This window comes from Rhopalosiphum maidis, chromosome 2 (assembly GCF_003676215.2).
Source record: "Rhopalosiphum maidis isolate BTI-1 chromosome 2, ASM367621v3, whole genome shotgun sequence".
Taxonomy (NCBI): Eukaryota; Metazoa; Arthropoda; class Insecta; order Hemiptera; family Aphididae; genus Rhopalosiphum; species Rhopalosiphum maidis.
This window is the reverse complement of record NC_040878.1, coordinates 64,220,444-64,243,008: the sequence shown is the minus strand read 5'-3', so window position 1 is coordinate 64,243,008 and position 22,565 is coordinate 64,220,444. Positions and strand designations below refer to the sequence as shown.

The 22,565-nt window shown below is 26.1% G+C and overlaps 1 protein-coding gene across 4 annotated transcripts in view; it reads right to left on the bottom strand.

Moving 5' to 3' along the window:
- The window catches only part of LOC113554903 (protein sickie), a 77,979-nt gene that overhangs the window by 45,219 nt on the left and 10,195 nt on the right, over positions 1 to 22,565 (bottom strand). For all 4 annotated transcript variants that reach the window (XM_026958996.1, XM_026958997.1, XM_026958994.1 and 1 more), the window contains exons 2-5: positions 11,157 to 11,255; positions 10,295 to 10,425; positions 8,658 to 8,775; positions 7,541 to 7,593 (exon numbers count right to left, since the gene is read on the bottom strand). In XM_026958996.1, coding sequence (XP_026814797.1) covers positions 7,541 to 7,593; positions 8,658 to 8,775; positions 10,295 to 10,390 — 267 coding nt within the window. In that variant the 5' untranslated portion in view covers positions 10,391 to 10,425; positions 11,157 to 11,255. The remainder of the gene's footprint in view (positions 1 to 7,540; positions 7,594 to 8,657; positions 8,776 to 10,294; positions 10,426 to 11,156; positions 11,256 to 22,565) is intronic.

Here is a 22,565-nt window from a genome sequence, read left to right as displayed (position 1 = left end):
AAATTATTTAAGTTTTTAAATCGCATTTTTCCAAATCTATTAATATCATGAATCTAATATATTATGAGTACTAATACAATAAACACACAAAGTTAAATAACTCAAAAATTACTCGTTCGAATTTTTATTTTGATAAAACATTTTCAGAAAAACTATTATAAGCTAAATAATTAACAGTACAAAATAGAAAAGTTCTCATTTGAAAAATAGAAGTTCATTTTCCCCAGGATACTCCTTATTATAAGTTGTAGTAAATATAAAAAATTAGATTTTGTATAACTGGCAACTTGCATTATTGAAGAAAAAAGGGGGCGAGGGTGCTTGGTGAATCGTCCTGTATATAGTAATAGTAAAACACAATATTCTAAAATCAACGTCGTAATAGTAGTTTTATTTATATTATACGTATATTATAGTTAATGAATACCTTAATAGGTAGGTATATCGTATATGCATTTAAATCGTTTTTTCGTTATCGAAGTGTACGTATAAAAAATGTAATGACTAACGACGACGTGTCTTCTAACTATTTAAATTCGGTTCATTTCACGTTTGACACTAGGTTTTAACTACTAGGATATTTATTTTAGTTTTTTTAGCCGTTCTGATTTGATTGCAAAACTGTAATAACTCGTATTACACACTCCTGCACGTACACGCGATAATGTGAAATCATTACTCGTTAGTATCAATGTATCATCGTAGGTATACGAGATGATTTTCCGTTAGGCGAGTTATTCGATCGTTTACTCGACTGAATCACTGAACTAATTATCTGATATTGATTAATAGGTGCTTAGAAGAAGTAAAAAATATGTAAAAAAATATCAAGTTAACTCAAATGTATATGACCGAAGGCGCAACGACCTCAGTTGCAACTTAAGCACGATCAGTAGGAAATATTTTGAGGTTATAGGTCACTGGACCGCCGCAAAACAATTGTTTCTACTCTCCATTTATAGTCTTAAATTATTTACCCTAACGTATATTGTGAATAATATATATTATATTTAAAGTGTTCTATACATTTTATTAGTGTTATTCAGGGTGTTTTTAAATTATAGCGATACGTGTAATTATGGTCTTTTGTTCGGAACAAAAGTGAAAATCAATTTTGAGTTATTATGTATAACTAATATAAGGTAGCTATATATACTTATAAATTATAATAATTAATGGTTTTAGCTCAAAATATCAGTGCGCTATATACAAATCGTATGGCGTACGGGTACGGTGATGAATGATGATGATTTAGTGGTGCCGCGAACCTTTATGTTTTGATTACAAGGCTATTGTTTTATTTTTTTTCTACCTCCAGGGAGTCTCCAGCCTTATATATATTATGCAAAAATAGTTAACAATAATATTATAGTGGTTAAGAATTGAGAATTTGGAATAGGTTAAATTTAAAAAACTAATTATTATTTACAATTTTCTATAATATTCATTTAAATTTAAATAATCATAGTTACCTAGATATTAATAAGTAGTTTTCAACATGATTTACATAAATTTTTATCAAAAATTAAAGTTTATCATAATTTATATAAAAACTCCCATTTCTAGACAATTTCGTTAAAAAAATTAACGTTGATATTAGCATAATATAATATATATTTTTATGACTCATAAACTTAAGAATAATTATATATTTATAATGAAATATAAAGAAAATAAAACGAACTATTTAAATAATCTAACCATCTAAGCATATATTATAATTTAATAATGTATCTATCTATCTGTGTTCTGTAATCTATAATATTTTATAAAACTATATAGTATATTATAACATATATTAATTAGAATATTTAATTTTTACTATTGATAGTTAAATAGTTTATTCTTGTATTTATTTTATTATTGTATTCATCCTATACTTCTGTCTCCTGATAAATATTCAGTAGATACTTTATAAATTGCATTATATAAGATAATTAAGGATTAAAAAAATGCAATAAGTTACTATAAGAAAAATTTTTAATCGTTGTATATCATTTATTTTAAGCTGATATGGAAGTAGACAAAATACCACTTTTTTTACAATACCTAATATAATGTGTTATGTATACTTCAGTTTAGTTTTTTTTATAAATAATTCGAAATGAATTTGATTTATTAATAACGTTTTTTTTTTTCAAATTCCAATGGGTTTGTTTTTGAAATACACTATAACTATGATTCGATGATGAGGATTTTATTATAATTTAAGACAATTTATTATAAAATAATTAAGATATACCTATTAAGATATTATAAAATTAGCAGACTGTAGTTAGATTATTATCATTTATGATTTTCTAAAATTGAATAGATACATTTACATACGCTTACCTATTACTTAATACGACTAGTATAACGGACTAATATTATTACCGTTACAATTATGTGGACGTTTTCGTGCATGATTTTCACATTAGCAAATATTGTTTTCGCATTAAAAACGCAAAGAAAAGATCCTTTTTTTCCGAGACGAGAAGCAGACTACAATGATGTAGACCGCATAAAAATAAATACCAAGGTTATCCGTGACAAAATTGACAATTATTGTTCTCTCTCTATGTCTTTTTTTCTGTTTCTCTTGTTCTGTTAATGGCTGTAGAGATGAAGTCGCAGGTTTCCATGTGAAACGTGACAATTGGTATTATTTGGCGACTAAAATGTTGTCTAGGTACATTATTTATTGTTAAGAATCTCGTCTAAGACTTCAAAGCAGTTTTGGTTTCAGTGATATATACCATATTATAATCTATATTAAACTTCGAGCACGATAAAACTGTTAAAGTTGACAGAAAAAACACGATCGAAATAACAAATTGTAAATATAAATGCAATTTATTTTGTATACAAAATGTAAACGTAAATGGTGTCATTCCATGTTATGAGTACCTAAGCTGTAATTTAATATTATATTTCCTTATTTTATACTTTGTTTAATATTTTTTAACTATTTATATATTATTTTTTAAAGAGGCGAATTCATAGTTATTTATTTTTAAAATAATAATTTTGGTATTCGGTACATTTTAAACTTATTAAATATGATACCATCATTATATAATGTTATTGTTATTTTTCTTTTAACATTTATTTATTAAATACATATTACTTTTTATTAATTGATAATTATAATTTATAACAATGTTAATATGTAGACAATCATTATACAATACAGATTACAGGTGATGTGTATACTTTATGCATATACAATATATCAATATGCATAGAATTATTAGTTATGTATTTGATTCTTAGAATGTGTACTCTATAATAGTACGTGCAATACGCTGATTTGATAAAAACTAATTCATAAATATTTAAATAGTTACTAGTTTTTAAATATAAACAATAATTAGTTTAACAATAAAAATATAAAAAGTTTTAATACTGCGAATGATTATTGTATTTGAAATTAAAACACAATTCTGAATGAAATTTGGAATATCTAAAATAGCCAAAACATTCAGATAATTTAGAAAAAATCTGATTTAAATTTCCAATCTATGTAGATATCGAAGCGCTACATGAATGTTTTTGAAAATGTTTGTTACGTCGAATATTGTTAACCAAATATAAAACAATTCTGGTAATTAAAAAAATAATTGTAAAATGAATAGTTTCTTCATTCAAAATCTATAACCCAAATTAGCAGTTTTATAATAAAAATATAACGGTAAATTTTTAATATCAGTATTTATCTCAAATTATAGCGAGGTCAAGATTACAATATTATATAATTGATACATGATCGTTGAGATAACAAACATCAATCATTTTAATTTAAAAATCTTTACATATCGTATAAGTATTATAAGAACAATTTTAAATTTTGTTGATTCTTATTTTAATTGTTAGAAAATTATTGCAATAAGTAAAATAGGAAATAAGTATTAATTTAGTTGGAAAATGTGTTGTTGTAATAATCCAAGATATTTTAAAATTACAATGTATATATTAGGTGTACAATTACATCCTATACTACTAAACACATGATTAATTATATAATACATACATTTAAAATCAAACAGTTATAAGACTTATTATTACAGTATACTTATTAACTTACTATAGTTTCATATAACTACATAAGTATTAAATGGATTTGTTTAGTTATTTAGAACGATATTACGAGGTGATTTTTAGTTTTTAATTTTAATTTAAAATCATATTCAAAATTATTAATAACTAATGCAATTACAATATAAATTTGTGAATAATTAAATTGAAAAAAATGTAAGTGCCAAAGTATTGAAAAAATTTTAAAAAGTATTCAAAATAGATACTCCAATATTCTCTTTCTAGAAAAAAAAATGAAAAATTCAAAGTGCGAAGTTGTATACACTATAAAACATTAACTTTGTTAACTTAATCTTAGGTAAAAATGTGTAAATGTGTTACTTAAAAATCTGATACAATAATTTATTAAAATATTAAAAATGAATTATTTTATTGTTGTGAAATAAATTGCTAATAAAATAATAATGTTAAACGAAAATTGTTGTACTCAATGTATTTAGTATTTTCATAAACTTATGAATATTAAACAAATTGTAGTTCTAGTATTTAAAAAATTTTCAATGCATTTTAGCAATATTTAAATAACTAGAAACACTAGAAACCTTTTCCTAAAAATTCTTGAATGATTATTAATTAATTTATTAAAAAAAAAAAGTAAGTACATTATTGTTAATTGTAATAAATTATTACCCATACACTATTTTCTAGACGTGATAATTTTCAGTAGGTTAAAATTGAGTAAGTATTATACTGAATTTAATTTTGTTACTTACGTTATGTATTTATTTAATGTATATTGCATCAATTGGTCGTCTTAAATATCCATTTAATTATATTTTTGATATAGTATTTACACTAAGGAGTATAAGTATAATTTAATTTTAAATATCGTTAAAAATAAGAAATATTTTTATTCACAAACGGATACGCGATTTTAGTATTTTATTTTTCATACGAACACGAGAACCGGTCTATCCGCTGGTACAGTTCACAGCACACTGTTTCTCCACGCTATATTGTAGACCGACACGGACACCGACAACATAATCATATGGCAGCACCCACTATTATTATTTTTATTATTATTATTATTGTTTTTTTAACCGTTCCGTGTGCCTACTTATAAGGATTATTATAACGTAATTTTAATTTTATCGATTTGCTGTACTACGTAGATTCCAACTTTTTGTAGCATACTACAAACATAATGAACAGTAACGCGTGTTTAAAAAGAAAAATATAAATAAATATGCTTTAAATTTTTAAAGAATAACTTTCGCAAATTTCAACTAGATGTTATATAGTTTATGTTTTTGTACGTAACAAAAATAAATACAAATAATAAACATTATAATTGGTGTACGTATGTATAATGTTTATATATATATAATATATAAGTAGTAAACTCCCATTAATTTGAGTGTTTGTCCGTTATGTTTGATATTATATACATTACTACATACGTGCAAAAAAAAAATTAACATAAAATATGTACACTTGACATTGACCGTTTTGGTAGGTCAGTTTTATTTAATAGTATGGCCGTATGGGTGTATGGTTTCCTAAGCTTAAACGTGTAACTGTACATATATTATTAACAATAACAAATCAATAAGCAATAAATAATAATTATTACGACATCATGTGCATTTTGAGGACTCGGCCTGGTAATCCTTGTGTATTGATTTAATATACGATTACGGTAAATCACTAACGAGCGGTTATTTGGTTTAAAAATTTTTTTGCTACGCACGATAACGAAAAAATTCCATACATATTATAAACGACAATTAGAGTTTCAATAATAAACAAACCTTGATCGAGTGTATTACCTGAAATTTAAATGTTCTATAGTCTATACCTATCCCTTTAATATGTGTAATAACTAGAGCAGAAGATTGCATATGTTTGCATTTATTATCGGCATGTTAAGATAATAGTTAATTAGTATGTACCAACATTCATTGTTATAAATCGCTATTTACAAATAATTTTAGGGCATTTTTATAATCGTTCCATTGTATAATTATTATGTTGATTAAAATGATTCATTGTTAATATTACTCGTTTGTAATAGGTACAATTATACTATTTATACTACAATTGTGGTAATCTATTAATAATAAAGATAAGAGAAATCTAAATAAAAAAAATTATTTTTTTTATTAAAATGTTAAGTTTAGAAATATACCTATTGTCTCGCAAGACCTAACATATCGTCATATATACGACGATTTTAAAACGTTTAATTTTATTTTTAATTATTTTATTATAATTATTTATTTAGAAAATATTTCTTATGAATATTTTTTCCGTTAACGGTCACATACCCATTAGCCATTACTATGTTTTAGACATAATATATAAATCCGCCATTCATATTTCTTTTTTTTTCGTCTGTCCTAAATCTGAAGTAGGAAACCATTTTGAAAACTATTGGTTCCGAATTCTAGCTACGTCGTGGGTGTATATTATTATAGGAAAGGACACGAGAATATCGTTAAAACATAGAACTACGTGCTTGCAGAAGTATAATGTAACACTATATACGTGTCATAAACACTCACATTGGGACAGGTCGTTTAGTGATTTCCGTTATTGCAGTACATTCAGAATTCAAATACAGCGTACGCATTTAATTCCGCACAATATTATCGATGTCGCCATATACTGCACAACTGCATAATATTTAGGTAAGCCGTGAATTATTCGCCGATGACAATATATAGCGATGATATCATATTTATATACCATACGTAGGCATATTATTTACGCAGTCAGCTTTCTTTCGGACCTAAACGGGCTACTATATAGGTGATATGTACCTATATCCCGCGTATCTCGGACACGTCGTCGGTGGCTCCAGTTGGAGGTCAGGCGGGTCGTTAATCGAATAATATGTAAACTTCTCCTCGGCGGCTGTTTAACCTTCAAAACGGCGCCCAGAAATGTATATAGGTGGATTAGTGACTTAGTGTGTGCGTGTGCGTGTGTGGTGCGTGCGAGCGAGTTCGTGTGTATGTGTATTGCATGGCTATAAAGCATAAACAAAATGCAAGCAGGAGTTTTGTAGGTCAGATGGAAGCGGCTATATAATATACATATACTTGTAATTATATACTTATGTACACGTGAAACTGGTTTGGACACGCGCTTATCATTGTCCCGAGTCAGCTGATCGGTAAAGTGTGTTAAACGTACAAGACGTGTGTCCCCTACGCAAGTATCTTATGTAGCTGTGCGCGTAATATTTAAATTTATAAATTTTCTTCTACTCCCCTTCCTTGTCATCTCATCCACTCCCTCCCGTTCAACACCGTCCGTCCGCGTCTCGGAAGTCTACGGTCGCCGGGCCGATAAGAAACTGTGCACACATTACACGCGATAATCTACGATTTTATTTCGTTTTTATCCTCGCACCTGACGTAATAACTAATAGTATAATACATTCGTATACACAATATATAATGTGAGCAGAGGTACCTATATAATATATATTATACTGTAACACCACGTTACTTACCATTTGTAAATGGGTTCTTGGTTTCCTGTTCACGTCCGGCAACCGATGATTGCCTGAAAATACGTAAAAGCGACGGGATATAATGTTTTATATGGATTTTCGGGATTTCCACGTCCAGTATTAAACGTTACATCGTAAAACCGAAATGCTATAAAGAAACCTGTCACGGTGCCAACCGTCGAGTCAAAATTATATTGTTGATCACTACATTTGTATGATATTTATTCCCTATACCTCATCGAACTCATGTGTTCGAGTTCCTCGACCTCCGTACATATTATATTATTACATTATCTATAATATTTTTTTTTTATGAACTCAAATACGGTTTATAACTCGGACATTTTTTTAATCTGTTTTTTTTCACTAGAAAAGCAATAAAATTTATTTTTTATAATAAGAAGATTTAAATTTCATTATCTGCGGTGTTAACAAGAAATACATAATGAGCTTATGTTAGCGTGTTATGTACTAAAACAGCCAGTGTCAATGTGACAAGAAATTAATCAACTACGATTGTTTTCATTTAAATGATTAAATAAAAGAAATAGTTTATGATGTATGAATTCATAACTATTAACTAGAATCGGCTAGAGTAGGTATAATATAGGTATACATACAAAAAGCTATTAAGTTATAATTATTAACTATAAAGTATATAAATATAACTAAGAGTTATAAATTTTAAATCACTGTAATATACAGTGTATCATATGATCTTAAATTTTAAATTACATACCTATTAACTTTTTGTAGGGTTCTTATATACGGTGTTTCCGGGAACATAAATTGAGTTATTTTGTGGAATATAATAACTAATAATTCTATTTTACTCTTTAACTACTCTATTGATTTAATATTTTTTAATATGTATGAAATAAAATTAATAATATTTATTTGCGATTTCTTTTTAATCTGTTTTGGAATTTTTAGTGTAATATACTATTATATGATTAAAATTATTTTAAATTAATAACTATTGGCACCACAATTAATGTTTTTTTAATAGTATTATTATTCATCACAGAACAATGATTCGGAGATTAATTTAAATGCATTTGTTTTTATAATAATAAATGATGTGTTCAATTAAATATTTAATATTTAATTCACTCACAAATTGTTTCCACGAGATCAGAAAGCAAAACACCATCAGCCAAATCTTGTTGCAAATCTTTAATATTTTTCTTTGATTTGGCTTTATCTAAATAATGATTTGCCCAGTCTGTATAAACCTGAAATCAGTAAATAATGTATTAACTACCTATTTAGTTGTAAATTATAAAGTAAATATTAAAAAAATGACAAAGTTGGATAAGTATTTTTTATTGATTTTTAATTATACAAAATAAACTCTGATAAAATGAAACCACTAAAGCAGTAATGTGATGTACAAATAAAATACCTGAATAAAACACACAACAACTCTTATAAGCTTATAGATTAATCAACATGTTCAACATGTTATATAATGTATCTTAATCTTATATTCACAATATGGGAGAATCAATTTTTTTTTTTTTGTAAAAATATTACATTTATTGTAATGTAGAATCGTGCATCAGGTGTCTGCAATGAAAAATTTATTGAAGAATTATTTTTTATTGCACGCATAAAAGATATTTCTGCTTTTTAATTGGGTGAAAAGGATGCTTACTATATTTCAGCAAAAGCCTTAATTATGAAGACCATTTTAGTATTTTGGGTCATAAATAATGCAAGTTTTCGCTGTAATTAATGTCTAAATAAGATCGTTAATCGCTACCCGGGAAACACTGCTGTTTTAGTGTCTCTAACCGTAAATTCCACCGTATCCTACTAACAGTTTCAGAAGTAACGAACAGCATGTAATTAAAAGAAATTATAGAAATGGTAATAATAATAAATTATAATAATTAAAAGCTCGGCATAAAAATACTTAAAAATATGAAAAACAATAATATTTTATATCGGTTTAATCTATTACAGTTAAATTACAGATTAAAAATAATTGTACAATATTTTAAATTGTGCATCACTATTTTAAACTTAATAGTAATTCAATAGCAACTGATAAAATAAAATAACGTGACATTAATGTTTATAATAATGCATGCGTGTAGTTTTAGTAGCCTAAAATCAACTTTTCCGGGCGTCTGTAGATCTATAATTTAGTGAATCACAATACTGTATACACATAATATTATTGTACATACATAAATTATAATAATGCATAATATTAAAAGTTATATACACTAATTTCAGCGAACATTATATAATTGTATTTAATATTTTATGCGTAAATAAGTTATTATGTATTACAATTTACGATTTTAACAACGAAAATCCAAATAATTAGAGCATATATATATTTCAAATGTTTGCGTTTATAATTGAATTAATATAATATGTTTCAACCGAGTAATGAGTAATGATTGAAATAGTAAATTTAATGCAAACAAATAAATATATAAATATAATTTTGCAATAGCTTGTATTTTGTTATGAATCTCATGGTTTGATTTGAATATATCAAAAATAGTATATTCAATTTGTACGGTCGTATGGAATAACTTTTTCTTTTTTATAACCCTAACCAATCATCTAAAATTATTTATGTAGGGAAGTTTTTGTCATTAATTTTGTGGAAAATATTAGCCTCCAGGGGTATTATTATTATTATTACCCTCCACAATAATTACTTTTATTTTTGTTATAAATTTTTTTTTTTTTTTTTAATCAAATATCTAAGTTTATTATTTTTAGAAAAATTACCTTAATTATTTGTGCATATTGTTGTTGATGCGTCTGCACAGAGTTATCATTTCGGACTCCCGTCCGGGATACCCTGATGCATCCCGACATTGACATTAATGATGTAAATTTTCTTTGATGAGTTCATTCAACTAAAAGTGATAAAAAGTAATAAAAGTATTGATATATATAAAAAAATGTCAGTTTAAGTCAACAAAAAATAAAATTAAAAATATTTAGTCAGTTTAAATATTTTTTGTGTAAAATTTCATTAAAAAATGAACTATAGTTTTTTTAGTCAAATTCATAAATTTATTATCAAAATTGGTTTGTTAAACTACTTATGATATACCAAGATAATATTGTTTTTAGTTTCACTCTATAAAAATCATGCCTACTACTACTACTACTACTACTACTACTACTACTACTATTAATAATTATAATAATAATAAAAATAATAATAAAAATAAAAACAATATAAACTATACTCAAAATTGAGTTATATACACTTCACCTATATTTTTGGATGTGCTTACAAATTGATGTTTATTGAAAAAGTTAGTGGCTTATAGTTTTAAATATTTATTTTATTTAGTAAATAATATCTAGTTAATACTAACTTAATGTAATTAAAGTTATAGAAAAACTTTTTTTGCTCATTAGCCAATAAAGTAACGTTTGTAATTATTAAGTTTTAAAAAATAATGTCATGCACATTAAAGATAAAGTTTGTAAAATTCTAAAAATAGATTAGTTTTGTGAATCGTCAAAATCGAAGGTACCTAGCCAGAGTTTATTAAAATTATATGGTACTATCCAGCCATATTACTGTTTAAAAATATAACACGCAGAAAATGAGCATGTGTGTATGCAGCCTTACCAAAAAGTAATGTTTTTTTATTTTAGTTTGTTTTTCATGGACGGTGTCCAAATCATCTCCATTAGGTTGTTGGCCATTAGGTGACTGGAGTGAATACTTCTGCAATGAAATAAACAAACGTAAAATAAATTGTATGCTTTTAGTTTAATAGTAAAGTTAAAATAATTTAGGATTATAGAACTAAATATTAATTTGGTTTTGTTAATCGTCAACGTTTATATTTGTTTCTATATTTAAATACACCAATCGTAATACATTACTGCAGTTTATTTGATGCGGTTTTGATTACAACAATAGTGTTTTGCGGTCATAAAAACACTTACAATAATACAATTTCTAGACAAGGTTATTCGTGATCAATATTCATAGAAAAATATATACCAGATGGTATACGGCGTACTGGATAATGCCTTCCAATAGTTTCACTGCAAAATTATTTTATTTATTTATTTTAATAGTAGGTATATTTGAGTTCATTCGCTTTTCCATTAAAGTAATATGGTAATATCTTTGTTTTACAGTTTACACATTAAATACTTTGATTAAAATATTTTGTAAAAACTGTTACCAATAATTATCGTTTTTTTTTTCATATGAAAAATCCGTATGGTACATACTACATATAATATACAACTATACAAGTTTTAAAATATAATATATTAAATTACAAAAATCTAAATAATAGACATGAAATCAATGATCAAATTTAATATTAAAAATCTGAAACCATACTTGGCTATTTTATTAACGACACGACTACAATCATTTGGATTTGTAGTATTTAATATAAATATGTTAACTCTAACTTCTACATTTGTCATAAGTCTACAAAAGAATTTCTATAGTATTATTAGTTCTGTATTTTGTAGGTAACAACAGTATCATCACTCATGAACACTACATGGTTTTGTGGCGGCTAAGACTTAGTGAGTAGTGAACGTTTATTTCGTTTTTATAGCAAAGGGATATCCGGAGATATAATAGTATATTATATACCACAGCAAATACAGAATATAACACTCAACAGTATATATATACACATTAAATTAATCGTTTCAAGCTATCATATGTGATCCCTTCTACAAATTTAGAATTCCCCTAAACTTACATGCACACCGTATATAATATACTTACGTATGAACGCATATTTATATACCTATCGACGTATAATGTTACCCATTTATACAATCATGGATGTATTGATATATTTACGATTACTACTTTGACTACCGACGTGATTATAGTTCGAGTTTTATACCTAAGATATTTTACTCATACCCGAATAAGATTTTTATAATATTATTATAATAACACTAGATACATATATACAATGACGATTTTTTGTCAGACACAATAATATATTTTACTTTAATATTCAAATATTTTAATAAAACACATTTAGGCTATTTATGTAACCGTGTAGTGTGCACAAAATAACTAATCCTCATAAATGTTATCATTTTAGGGTTTTAGTGGTTTACGATAATGTTTTTCTTTTCTTTATATAATGCAGAATCATTGCTTTAGTAATAAAAAAGCTTCAAAGCGTTTTTACAGATTTGAAATGGTAAAATCTTATCCTGAGTTGGTACTTTGGAAAGGTCATTTTTGTTGTAGTTTTCTTATAAGTACGAGGAAAAAGTACCGATAGACTAAATCTGCAAAAAATATTGGCAATAAAATCTCAGTAAACGTGGTTTTAAGTTTTAACTGAGCTCTGTCGGAATCATTTGTAGCTCACGAATGAAATAATTCTTCGTTGTTTTATAATTTGTATAGTAATTAACTAATAAGTAATAACCACTATATTCATATTAAAATCACTATTATATTCTGTATCACTAAAATGACTTCTTCGAGATAAAAACGTTCATGTATACGCACATGGTATCTTGTCCAGAAGATTTTTATTTCGTACATTATTACGTTCATACAAAATGATTGACAAAAAACGACGAAATATACAAATTACATATATGAGATACCAGCGTAAAATGTTAATATCAGGTTTCAGGAGTGTTGACACTATAGCTGTATACAATACTGCATATTTCAAAATCATATCTTCCAACCCCATTTGTGACTTGCAGCCAGCGTTCTATACAATGTAGTATATAGTAAACTCAATAATTCCTTTGCACGTACACATATATACGCACATACATACTACACAGTACACTCTACACAGTCATAGTTACACGCGACCCTTTTTGTTGACAGTAAAGTGAAGGCTACGTGAAAAAGTATACCTTTCCGAGATGCAGAGAAAAGTTTACTTTTATCCGTAATATTTCTGAAACCAAGCTAGGGAGTACTATAATCTGGGCCTCAATGGACAGGACGAGGAAAGAGCCAGCGGAGAATTACATTACAAATCGACTGAGCCGTTTCTCGTGCAGTGTGTATAAGGTTTTAAGAAATGCCGCCCAGGGTCTTGCAGCTAGCAGTAAAGCCAAGAAACTTTTTATTTTTCACGTTCAAAGGTCGGTTTTACGACCTCAGCAAAAGTACAGGATTTTCTTATTATAGTTTTTTCTTTGGACTAATCTACTGCACTCGGGTCTACGCTTTTAATCAATTTGGACATGTATTTTTATTTTTTTATTTTTCATAAGGTCTTCATCCTATAGGGGAGGATGGCCAAAATGTAACAACAGCGAATTATATAGTTTTACAACAAATAATATTTCACGGTTATTTTCTTCACGTCTCGACGATTTGCATTTTCCCTGTTTTTACTCGCTCTCCGAAACCATAAAGAAAAGCGCATTAGCTATACGAAAGAATCCATGAAAAATAAATTACACACGAATAATGGCACCGTAAAGAGCCTACGGTTGTGGCATTTATAAAAAGGCTACGTGAACAGTATCTGCTCGAAGCGAAATACTATTTCGAATAAAATACGACTTCTGTTATCTTGTACCACAAACACTCTAGGTACAGCAAGCTTAAGTGAAAATATCACATAAAAATAATGAATCAAAACTTTTTTGTATAAGAAACATAATATACGTGTAGTACTAGAATATTTTCATTTAAATATGTACCTGACGACATTTACGTATTATACATTCATTATTATTATTTTTTTTTTTGTGCTCGCCAATTCAATATTTGCGTGATGACTACGGGTATTTCGTTTAACGTATGTTGACACGCGATCAGTTAAACAAACCCTAACAAACACATATAGTTTGAATACTATTCGTAGTTATCTATAAACTTTATTTGGAATAAGTTATTATTTTGGAATATTATAAAAGAATTATTGTTTATAATAATCACAAGTAATTTTAATTTTAATTTTTCATGTTCTTTAATATTTATTTTACATATCACACACAAAAATATATGTGTCAATAATTCATCATTTCAATTAATAAATACTAAATAATATATTCTTTTTGATATTACATTTGTATAGTTTACACTATAAAATATTGTATGTAAATACATATAATAATATTATGGAGAAATAGAATAAGGATTAAACTGTGGGTAAAATGTAAGAACAAAACAAGTATATTTTTTATCGATAATATAATAGAAATATATAACTAGTTAAATCTACTTAAAACAAAATATAAAATTATTCTATGGGGTAATGTTTGAATTGATTAATTAATTAATAATTAGAATTTATTTAATAGATATTAAAATGTATTAAGTTTCGTATTTTTAACACAGTAGGTGTGTAGAAATAATTTATTGTTAGTTTAATATTATAATGAGATTATGATATTGATTAATTTTCTATCGATTTGTAAAATTAAAGAGAAAACAGAATAAATATAAAAGTAAGTTTAACACGAATAATTATTTAAGTGTATGTAAAATATTTTTTTCTCTATTCTAATTATTTATTTATTTGATTCATAAAAGAAGTTAAATGTATACATATTATTGATATCATCATATGGAGAAATGGAGAATACGTATATTTATGTATTACATATTGATCCAAGAAGGACACGTGTTGCGAATAAAACATATTATATACACATGAGACTCACAGTAACTGTAGAACGGAACATATCGTGGAAAATAAGCTATAAAGTTTATACTCGGTGAATATGTGTTGGCAACTTTTACAAAACTTTACTACCGTAGAGTTTAAATATACGACAATACGTGCTCGTTAATAATAATTAATCGCCACTATTAGGTTAAAACACGAGATCGGTTTTACCGAAAAAGGTTTTTGAGATTTAACGTATTTTACCGAATTCGGGAGATATAAATTTCGGTCGAGCGTTTTCACATATTGGCGGAGGTGGAAATTGCAGTGGAAAATCGAGTTTTCCGGAGGCAAAAACGCTGCATGCTCGTAGTTTATTTATTGGACGGTCGAGTTTCTCTCAAGGGAATCAAGTTTTCCCAGGTCCGCTCCAGGCTGATTTAAAAGCACCTGGATGAAGTGTATAGTCTTTTGCACACAACACTTGCTTACAATGCCTCCGTACTTAAACGAAACCAAGCAGTAACAAGGTTTCTCGAGCATATCCAATTATAACTCGTTGATCTGAATTATGGTCCCAGTTTTTCCCCTTTTGGGACAATAATAATCGGTTATTATGATCAAATGCGGATTATACTAAGTGAAGTAGAAAATCGAAATTACACTCTTCAAAAAAAGTTTACAGTAATTTTTTTTTTTAAATACACCGTATCAAAATATAACCGTATGTCTATATAGTTATAGTAAATAGCCAAATAATTAGTATCTAATTTATTATATTTTTCGATGAGAAACTATTGAGTGAATAAAAACATTATCTTCTGGTATTGAGAATTTATTGTACAGTTTTATGCCATGAACACATATTGAAATAGGTAATAATAAATTTTAAATTTTAGAATCACATAACATCGTAATAAACATAATTAAAATAATTATTATTTAAATAATGAAAATCGCTAAAAATATGTTATACTATTTAATTTGGGTAATTGGCTTTCTGAGTGAATTGATTAGTTTTAATGATATACGAATACAATTATAATGATCTAAAATCTGTATATTTAAGCTGGAAAATTGATTTTCTATTATTTGAGTAACGTAGTAAAAGAAAATAACAAATAAATAGCCATAGATACGTATATAAAGAGTTACTTATTTTAAAACTGAGTCTTAGAGATCCTAAAACTTGGAAATAGAAGGGAGACTAAAAGAATAATAGAGGACTATATATAGACGATAATGGAATTAAAATCGTTGACAATTTGGAAGGGGAAAAGTCGGAAGACGAACTAAGAAATGGGCTAGAACTGAAAATTACATGTGATGCGTGTGCCGTGTATTATACGAATCACGTATGTAATTATATAACGATTGATTTGATATGAAAGCGGAAATACAATTATCTAGACATTATAAATAAGTATATCAACAGTTAAAAATAAAAATTAGTATGAAGTATTTAATAAACATCGGTGATGTTATAAATCGTATAAAATAAATAATAAAATAATATTTTCGAAGTATAGGTTGCTATTATTTTATTTTTCTGACAATGATAAATGTTATATTAATATTACTTTGCACTTTGCAATATCAATACAATATTCTAGTATATTTTTAATATAAGTACACACTAATGCGTAAGATAACTCACTCTCTTATAATTATTTTAGAAATATACTTTAATTTGTTATCAATTATATTATATATCTATAGTTAATAGTTATATTGAATAGTAAATATCGAATTATAATTAGAACAATAATTTAAATTGTCTTTAAAGTAAAAAAAAAAATTATACATTTACCTTAAAATATTTTTTATACTAAAGTTATAATTGATTATATTTGAAGTAGAAAATTGATACTGTATTGTATTCTTTAAGAATTTTTTAATCCTAATAGTAACAATATACTACCCCATCTGTATAATATGATTAAATGGATAGCGGCATGAAATTGACATGTATATTAATATAATATAAATAATAAATTTTAAATTTATTTTATGTTTTAATGAATAAGTTATAAGATTTATACGTACTGCACCCATATCAAAATTCATAAAATGCACAAACTAAACTAGTAAAAAAAAAAAAGTTAATGTTAGTAGGTTAATTTATTTTAATAATATTCTATTGTTAGTGTAAACGCATTAACTCTTGAAAAGACAATAAATTATTACTAGTTATGAACAAAAAACTTGAAGCCAACGCATTGCTACTATAGCTATATATAGGTTAGGTATAATATACCTTCTGACATTCATTTGTTTAACAGGAACCAACGCAAGGGGGGAAATAATCGCGCCTACGTTGACTAAGCTAACATCACAATGCACGGTGAAATACCTTTAAAAAAAAACCCAGTGATTGACTTTCTATTATACGCTTTGGCTTCAGCTCTCTTTCACTCTGTTCAAGTTTTAAAAGTGTCCAAGAAAATCAATTTTTTTTACTCAACAGTCAACATACTACTACAAATACAGCAGTAGTGCAGTACTATACTACAATGTTAGACTATTCACTTACTGTAGTATTGTGTGGTAGACGGTAATGGTTGACATTGTATAACCAGTATACATACCATCATATCGATTAGGGAAGAAGACAGTGTTAGCTAAACGAAAATTGTGAAGATTGCATAGCTTTTCATAAAAAATATAATATGACAAATTACTTTGATCTAAAAAGAAATACAGTGCAGTTGGGAACAAAATTAAATGCGTCAACAATTATAATTCAATATCATATTTCGTGAATACTGAATATGATATGTATGCATATAAATATAATGCAACTGTAAAAGAAATGTTTATAATTTAATAAAATTTATGAATACCTGAAATTTAAAATTAATTGCTAAAGAATTATTTTCACATGATTTTATATATAATAATAATCAATTAATTACCGTATTATAAAATATTGTTATAAAATAATTAATGCAATACCTACTAATTTTCTTATGTACCATTTTATTTGTACAAATTATGTATTTAATCGTTATTACCATACACATATTCATTTTTAACAATATATTAATATAAAAATAAGACGAGGGTCAGAATCATTTCAAAAAATATTTCATAACATATTTTAATCGATAAAATTATTCACTATTTTGTAGATATTAAAATTTAAAAGTTATTATTGAACAACGAATATGATACAAATATGTGATGTAATGAACATATGTTATACTACTTATACATGTGTTTTTAGTATGAATATTGAAAATATTTGATATTTACTCCAATACACTTACACACGGATACTAACTTACAAAGACTGTAATCTAAAATTCCTGTTCAAAGGTCGTCAAAACGTATGTTTAGGGTTACTCGTGCAATGGTGTTTGTAGGGTAAATGGAAAGGTTGTAAAAGAGCAGCGGTTGAAATTAACCTGGCGACTTTTGGAGGGGTGGAAGACTTTTGACCCGGAGGCGATGAAACTCAATTTGAATAAATCCATTTGGTATACCTACCTACGTTGTTTTCAGTTTCTGCCATACTGAGAAGACCTTTGGGGAATAACATTTTCTTTTTTGACTGCAGTAAAAGAATAATAGTGGATTCGCAGCTTCTATAAATAGGTAATGGGTGCTGTTATTTTGTTTTCTGGTTAATCGGCACAGTTTTATTGCAGGTTGAAACAGTATTTAGAATAAAATAACGATTCATAGTTGGAAACATAAATGTATGTATTTAATTTCCCTAATGTATTTTCGGTGTTTAGAAAAATAGTTATTTTTGCTACTTTAGATTTTTAATATTGTTGATCAGCAATTTAGAAAGATAAAAATATATGATGTAAGTTGTACGAGTATTGAATAAAAAGTTTATAAAAGTTTGAGAAAAGTTTTTAAAGTCATAACTCATAAATCACTGAAAAATATTTTCACTAATAATATTTTACTTAAAATATGCACGATATAAATAACGATATCTTTTGATACTGGCTTTTCATTAAAAATATTATTTAAAAACTGTTATTCCCGACTGAATAAACTCATTATCATTAATATTATATTATATTATTATAATATAAGTGTCTGTCGCCTGTAGGTTAAAAATATATGACTATATATTTTTTTTTTTTTCATTAAAATTTGTTTATTTACAATCTATATTTAATATAATACAATAAGTAAATTTGATTATTATATATGACTATATGAGTAATAAAATACATAATATTATACATTTTTTAATTATAGATATAAGTAATATTAGTGATTAGCGATTAAATATGTATAGAGAATAATTCTATGTTGTACACCTTTATGTTGAAATGAATACATAGAATAAAACAAAAAAAGGCAATAATTACATGATTGTTTTTCTTATATTGCAGAGAAATCCACCGCTGCATTGGAATTTAAATTATATTATTTTTCAAATGTTGTTTTATTTATGGAGTATTTCATCATTTTAGAAATGTATAACATATTATAAGTTCCAAAAAGTCTATTGTATAGTCGCAATAAAATAGCCAGACAACTGTATATAATTAATAAGTAATAATAACGGTTCGCGAGAAAAGCAACATATGTGTATATTATTATAGTGGTCTGTCATACATAACGAGTAAATAATACATGATACACAACATAACGACAAAATAATGTAATTATGTTTAATTTTTTGGTACATATTATTTTCTACTTTTCACAACGTCTAAAATTATACCTAGCTAACTGTTGAAATTTATATTATGTGTGAACTCACTAGGTTATACCAGGAGTATATTTATGTCTCACTAGAAAATTCAAAATTATTGTTACTGTGGATTAAGAGTCTTTAAAAATATCACGTTAGGTAGTAAAATATGTAAGGGTTTGTTAATGTTTAAAATCGATCTAAAGAAAGTTTTTACAAGAATTACTAGTAAAATGGGAATTGAAACGAAACTAAATTATACATATTACAATAATAATAATATATTTTCTAGATTATCATTAAACTTCATTGAATTTTCCTTTATTCACCATGAATATTATTATTTACCTGATAAACCCAATTTCTAAATTTTATAATCTCTCGAGTAAATAAATAAATAAAATGTATTCGATTACTTTGTTACATCGCAAAGAAACGGATAAACTACATACCTAGCTAATCACATTAGCCATTAAGTATACATTTATAATTTAATCTAATAAAATATGTTGGTTAATGTCTGACCAGAGGCTAAATCAACATTTCAATTCAAGGTACCAGCTACAATAATACACCTAAACCATAAGCTTTTTTGTTTCATAAGCCTGAATTGTTTAAAAATATTTTTATACTATAACAGTTGTCAGTTGATATGTATATGGTATTTTTATGTTCAAACCAGTATGCCTATTATAACTTATAAGCTTATAGTTGAGGTTACAAATTGTAACTTGCCTTTATAAGTTACAAATAAAATCATCAAAAATCATTTAACAGCTTAACAACTGTAATTAAAACTATTCAGTTCAAGGTAATTCTTTATGTAACAAGTATTAAGTTAGGTAAAGAAAGAATAATAATTTATGGATAAAAATTACATGGTTTTAATTTGCTTAGCACTAATCCATTTTGACAGGAATAAATGTTCTTTGAGACTTTCATTTAATTAAAATTAAGAGACAATTTAAATGTTTTTTTTTATATATACATGTTAACAGATATATATGTTTAGTTGAACAAAACTTGAAAAACTCTTCTGTTCGAAATCCAATTTATTAACCCCCCTACTGTATTCATTCTGAACCCGTATTGACGTTTTCTTCGTTTCCCATTTTCTACCGAAAACAATCTTTTCTACGTCTTCCGAGTGTCTTTTATACGTATATACCATCGTAAAGTGTCCATATTACATTTTTCCTCTTTTCTCTTCGTCTTTCTCTCTTGACTTATATATATATACCATATCATAGACATAAAACGATAAAACGGGGGTCGATTGCGAAACTGGGTCTGTAGGCATTTCACCCTTTTCCAGGAGATTAAAGTTTAATGAGCTGCAAGAGCCTAAACAATTTGTCAAAATAGCTAGAGACTAAGGCATATCTGATACTTCCGACTTCCATTATATTTATTACTACACTATGGGCCGCTGTAATTGCCGTTTCGACTATATAATATATAACACGTATATAATTTACCTGTTACCTACCATTAGAAGTTATTAATAAACATAAACTGTAAATATTTTCATTAAAATGATAAAACATAATTTATAAGATTTATCAATTCCACGAATCACGTTGACAATTATTTAAATGGTTTTTAGGTTTCCACTATGTTGTATGCAAAATGTGTAAACTACACTTAAATACCTGAAAAGTAATAGTTAATTCATTAATTGATATAATATGTCAATATATAATTGTGTCCGTCGGATTGTTTTGCCTTTAAATGTTAGGGCCACCTACACAATTGACAATGGTTGATTTAATACAAATATTATATTACAATATTTTTTGACCTTGACCCTTATAGAGATCGTACTCAGTGATGGATAATTGTTAAGAATATTTGTGGTACATGTTGAAAATTGCTAAAAGTAACTAATTAAAACCATGTATATTTAAAGTACCTATATTATTTTACTTAATAATTATTACAATTTTCAGGTAGTCATTAAATTGAAACATGGATGGAGGAATTTACATACTAATATATTAAATAATTTTGATGATTTTTTAAGAAGTATTTAAATTTGAATTAATTATAATCAATAATTTTTTTATTATATTTTATATAGGTACTATTATTTTTACAAAAAATGATTATTAGAAATTTTATAATAATATATTAATACAGATACAAAGTAATTTATAGATTATATACCATAATAGTCCCAATTTTCTAATAGACTGTATATATTGGAAGTGATTAAAATTAAGCATACCATATTTTATAAGAATGAAAATAAACTCAAAAAGATTAAATTTATACCAACAATTCAACAATTTACCTAAACTAAAACATATAGGTATTGAGGTACCTATCTATATCATTTTATTCTTCATTTATACATTTAGATTATTATTGATCTACATTTCAAGTATAAAATAAATTCAACTTAATTTTGATTAAAGGATTGTATTTTGAGTTTGATATACTGGAAACCATAACCTGTTGACCCTAGGTGCATTTATCATGTTTCTTTTATGTACGCAAGACGTATTCCGCAGATGCAATATCCTGTAAAAGTATCCCTACATTGTGTTGATAAATTCGATATCATTTCCTCTACAGTAAGGTGATACTCATATAGTCATATATAATAAAGGCACAATAGCAGGCTGAGGATGTCTAACATATTGTAAATTGTAATATAAGCTAATAAGTATTGTACTAAATATCCTGTGTAAAATTAAATATTATGTAATTATGTATTTAATTTATGACTGAATAATAATTAATTAAATCAGTTATAATTTTTGAAAATCAAACTAATTAAAAA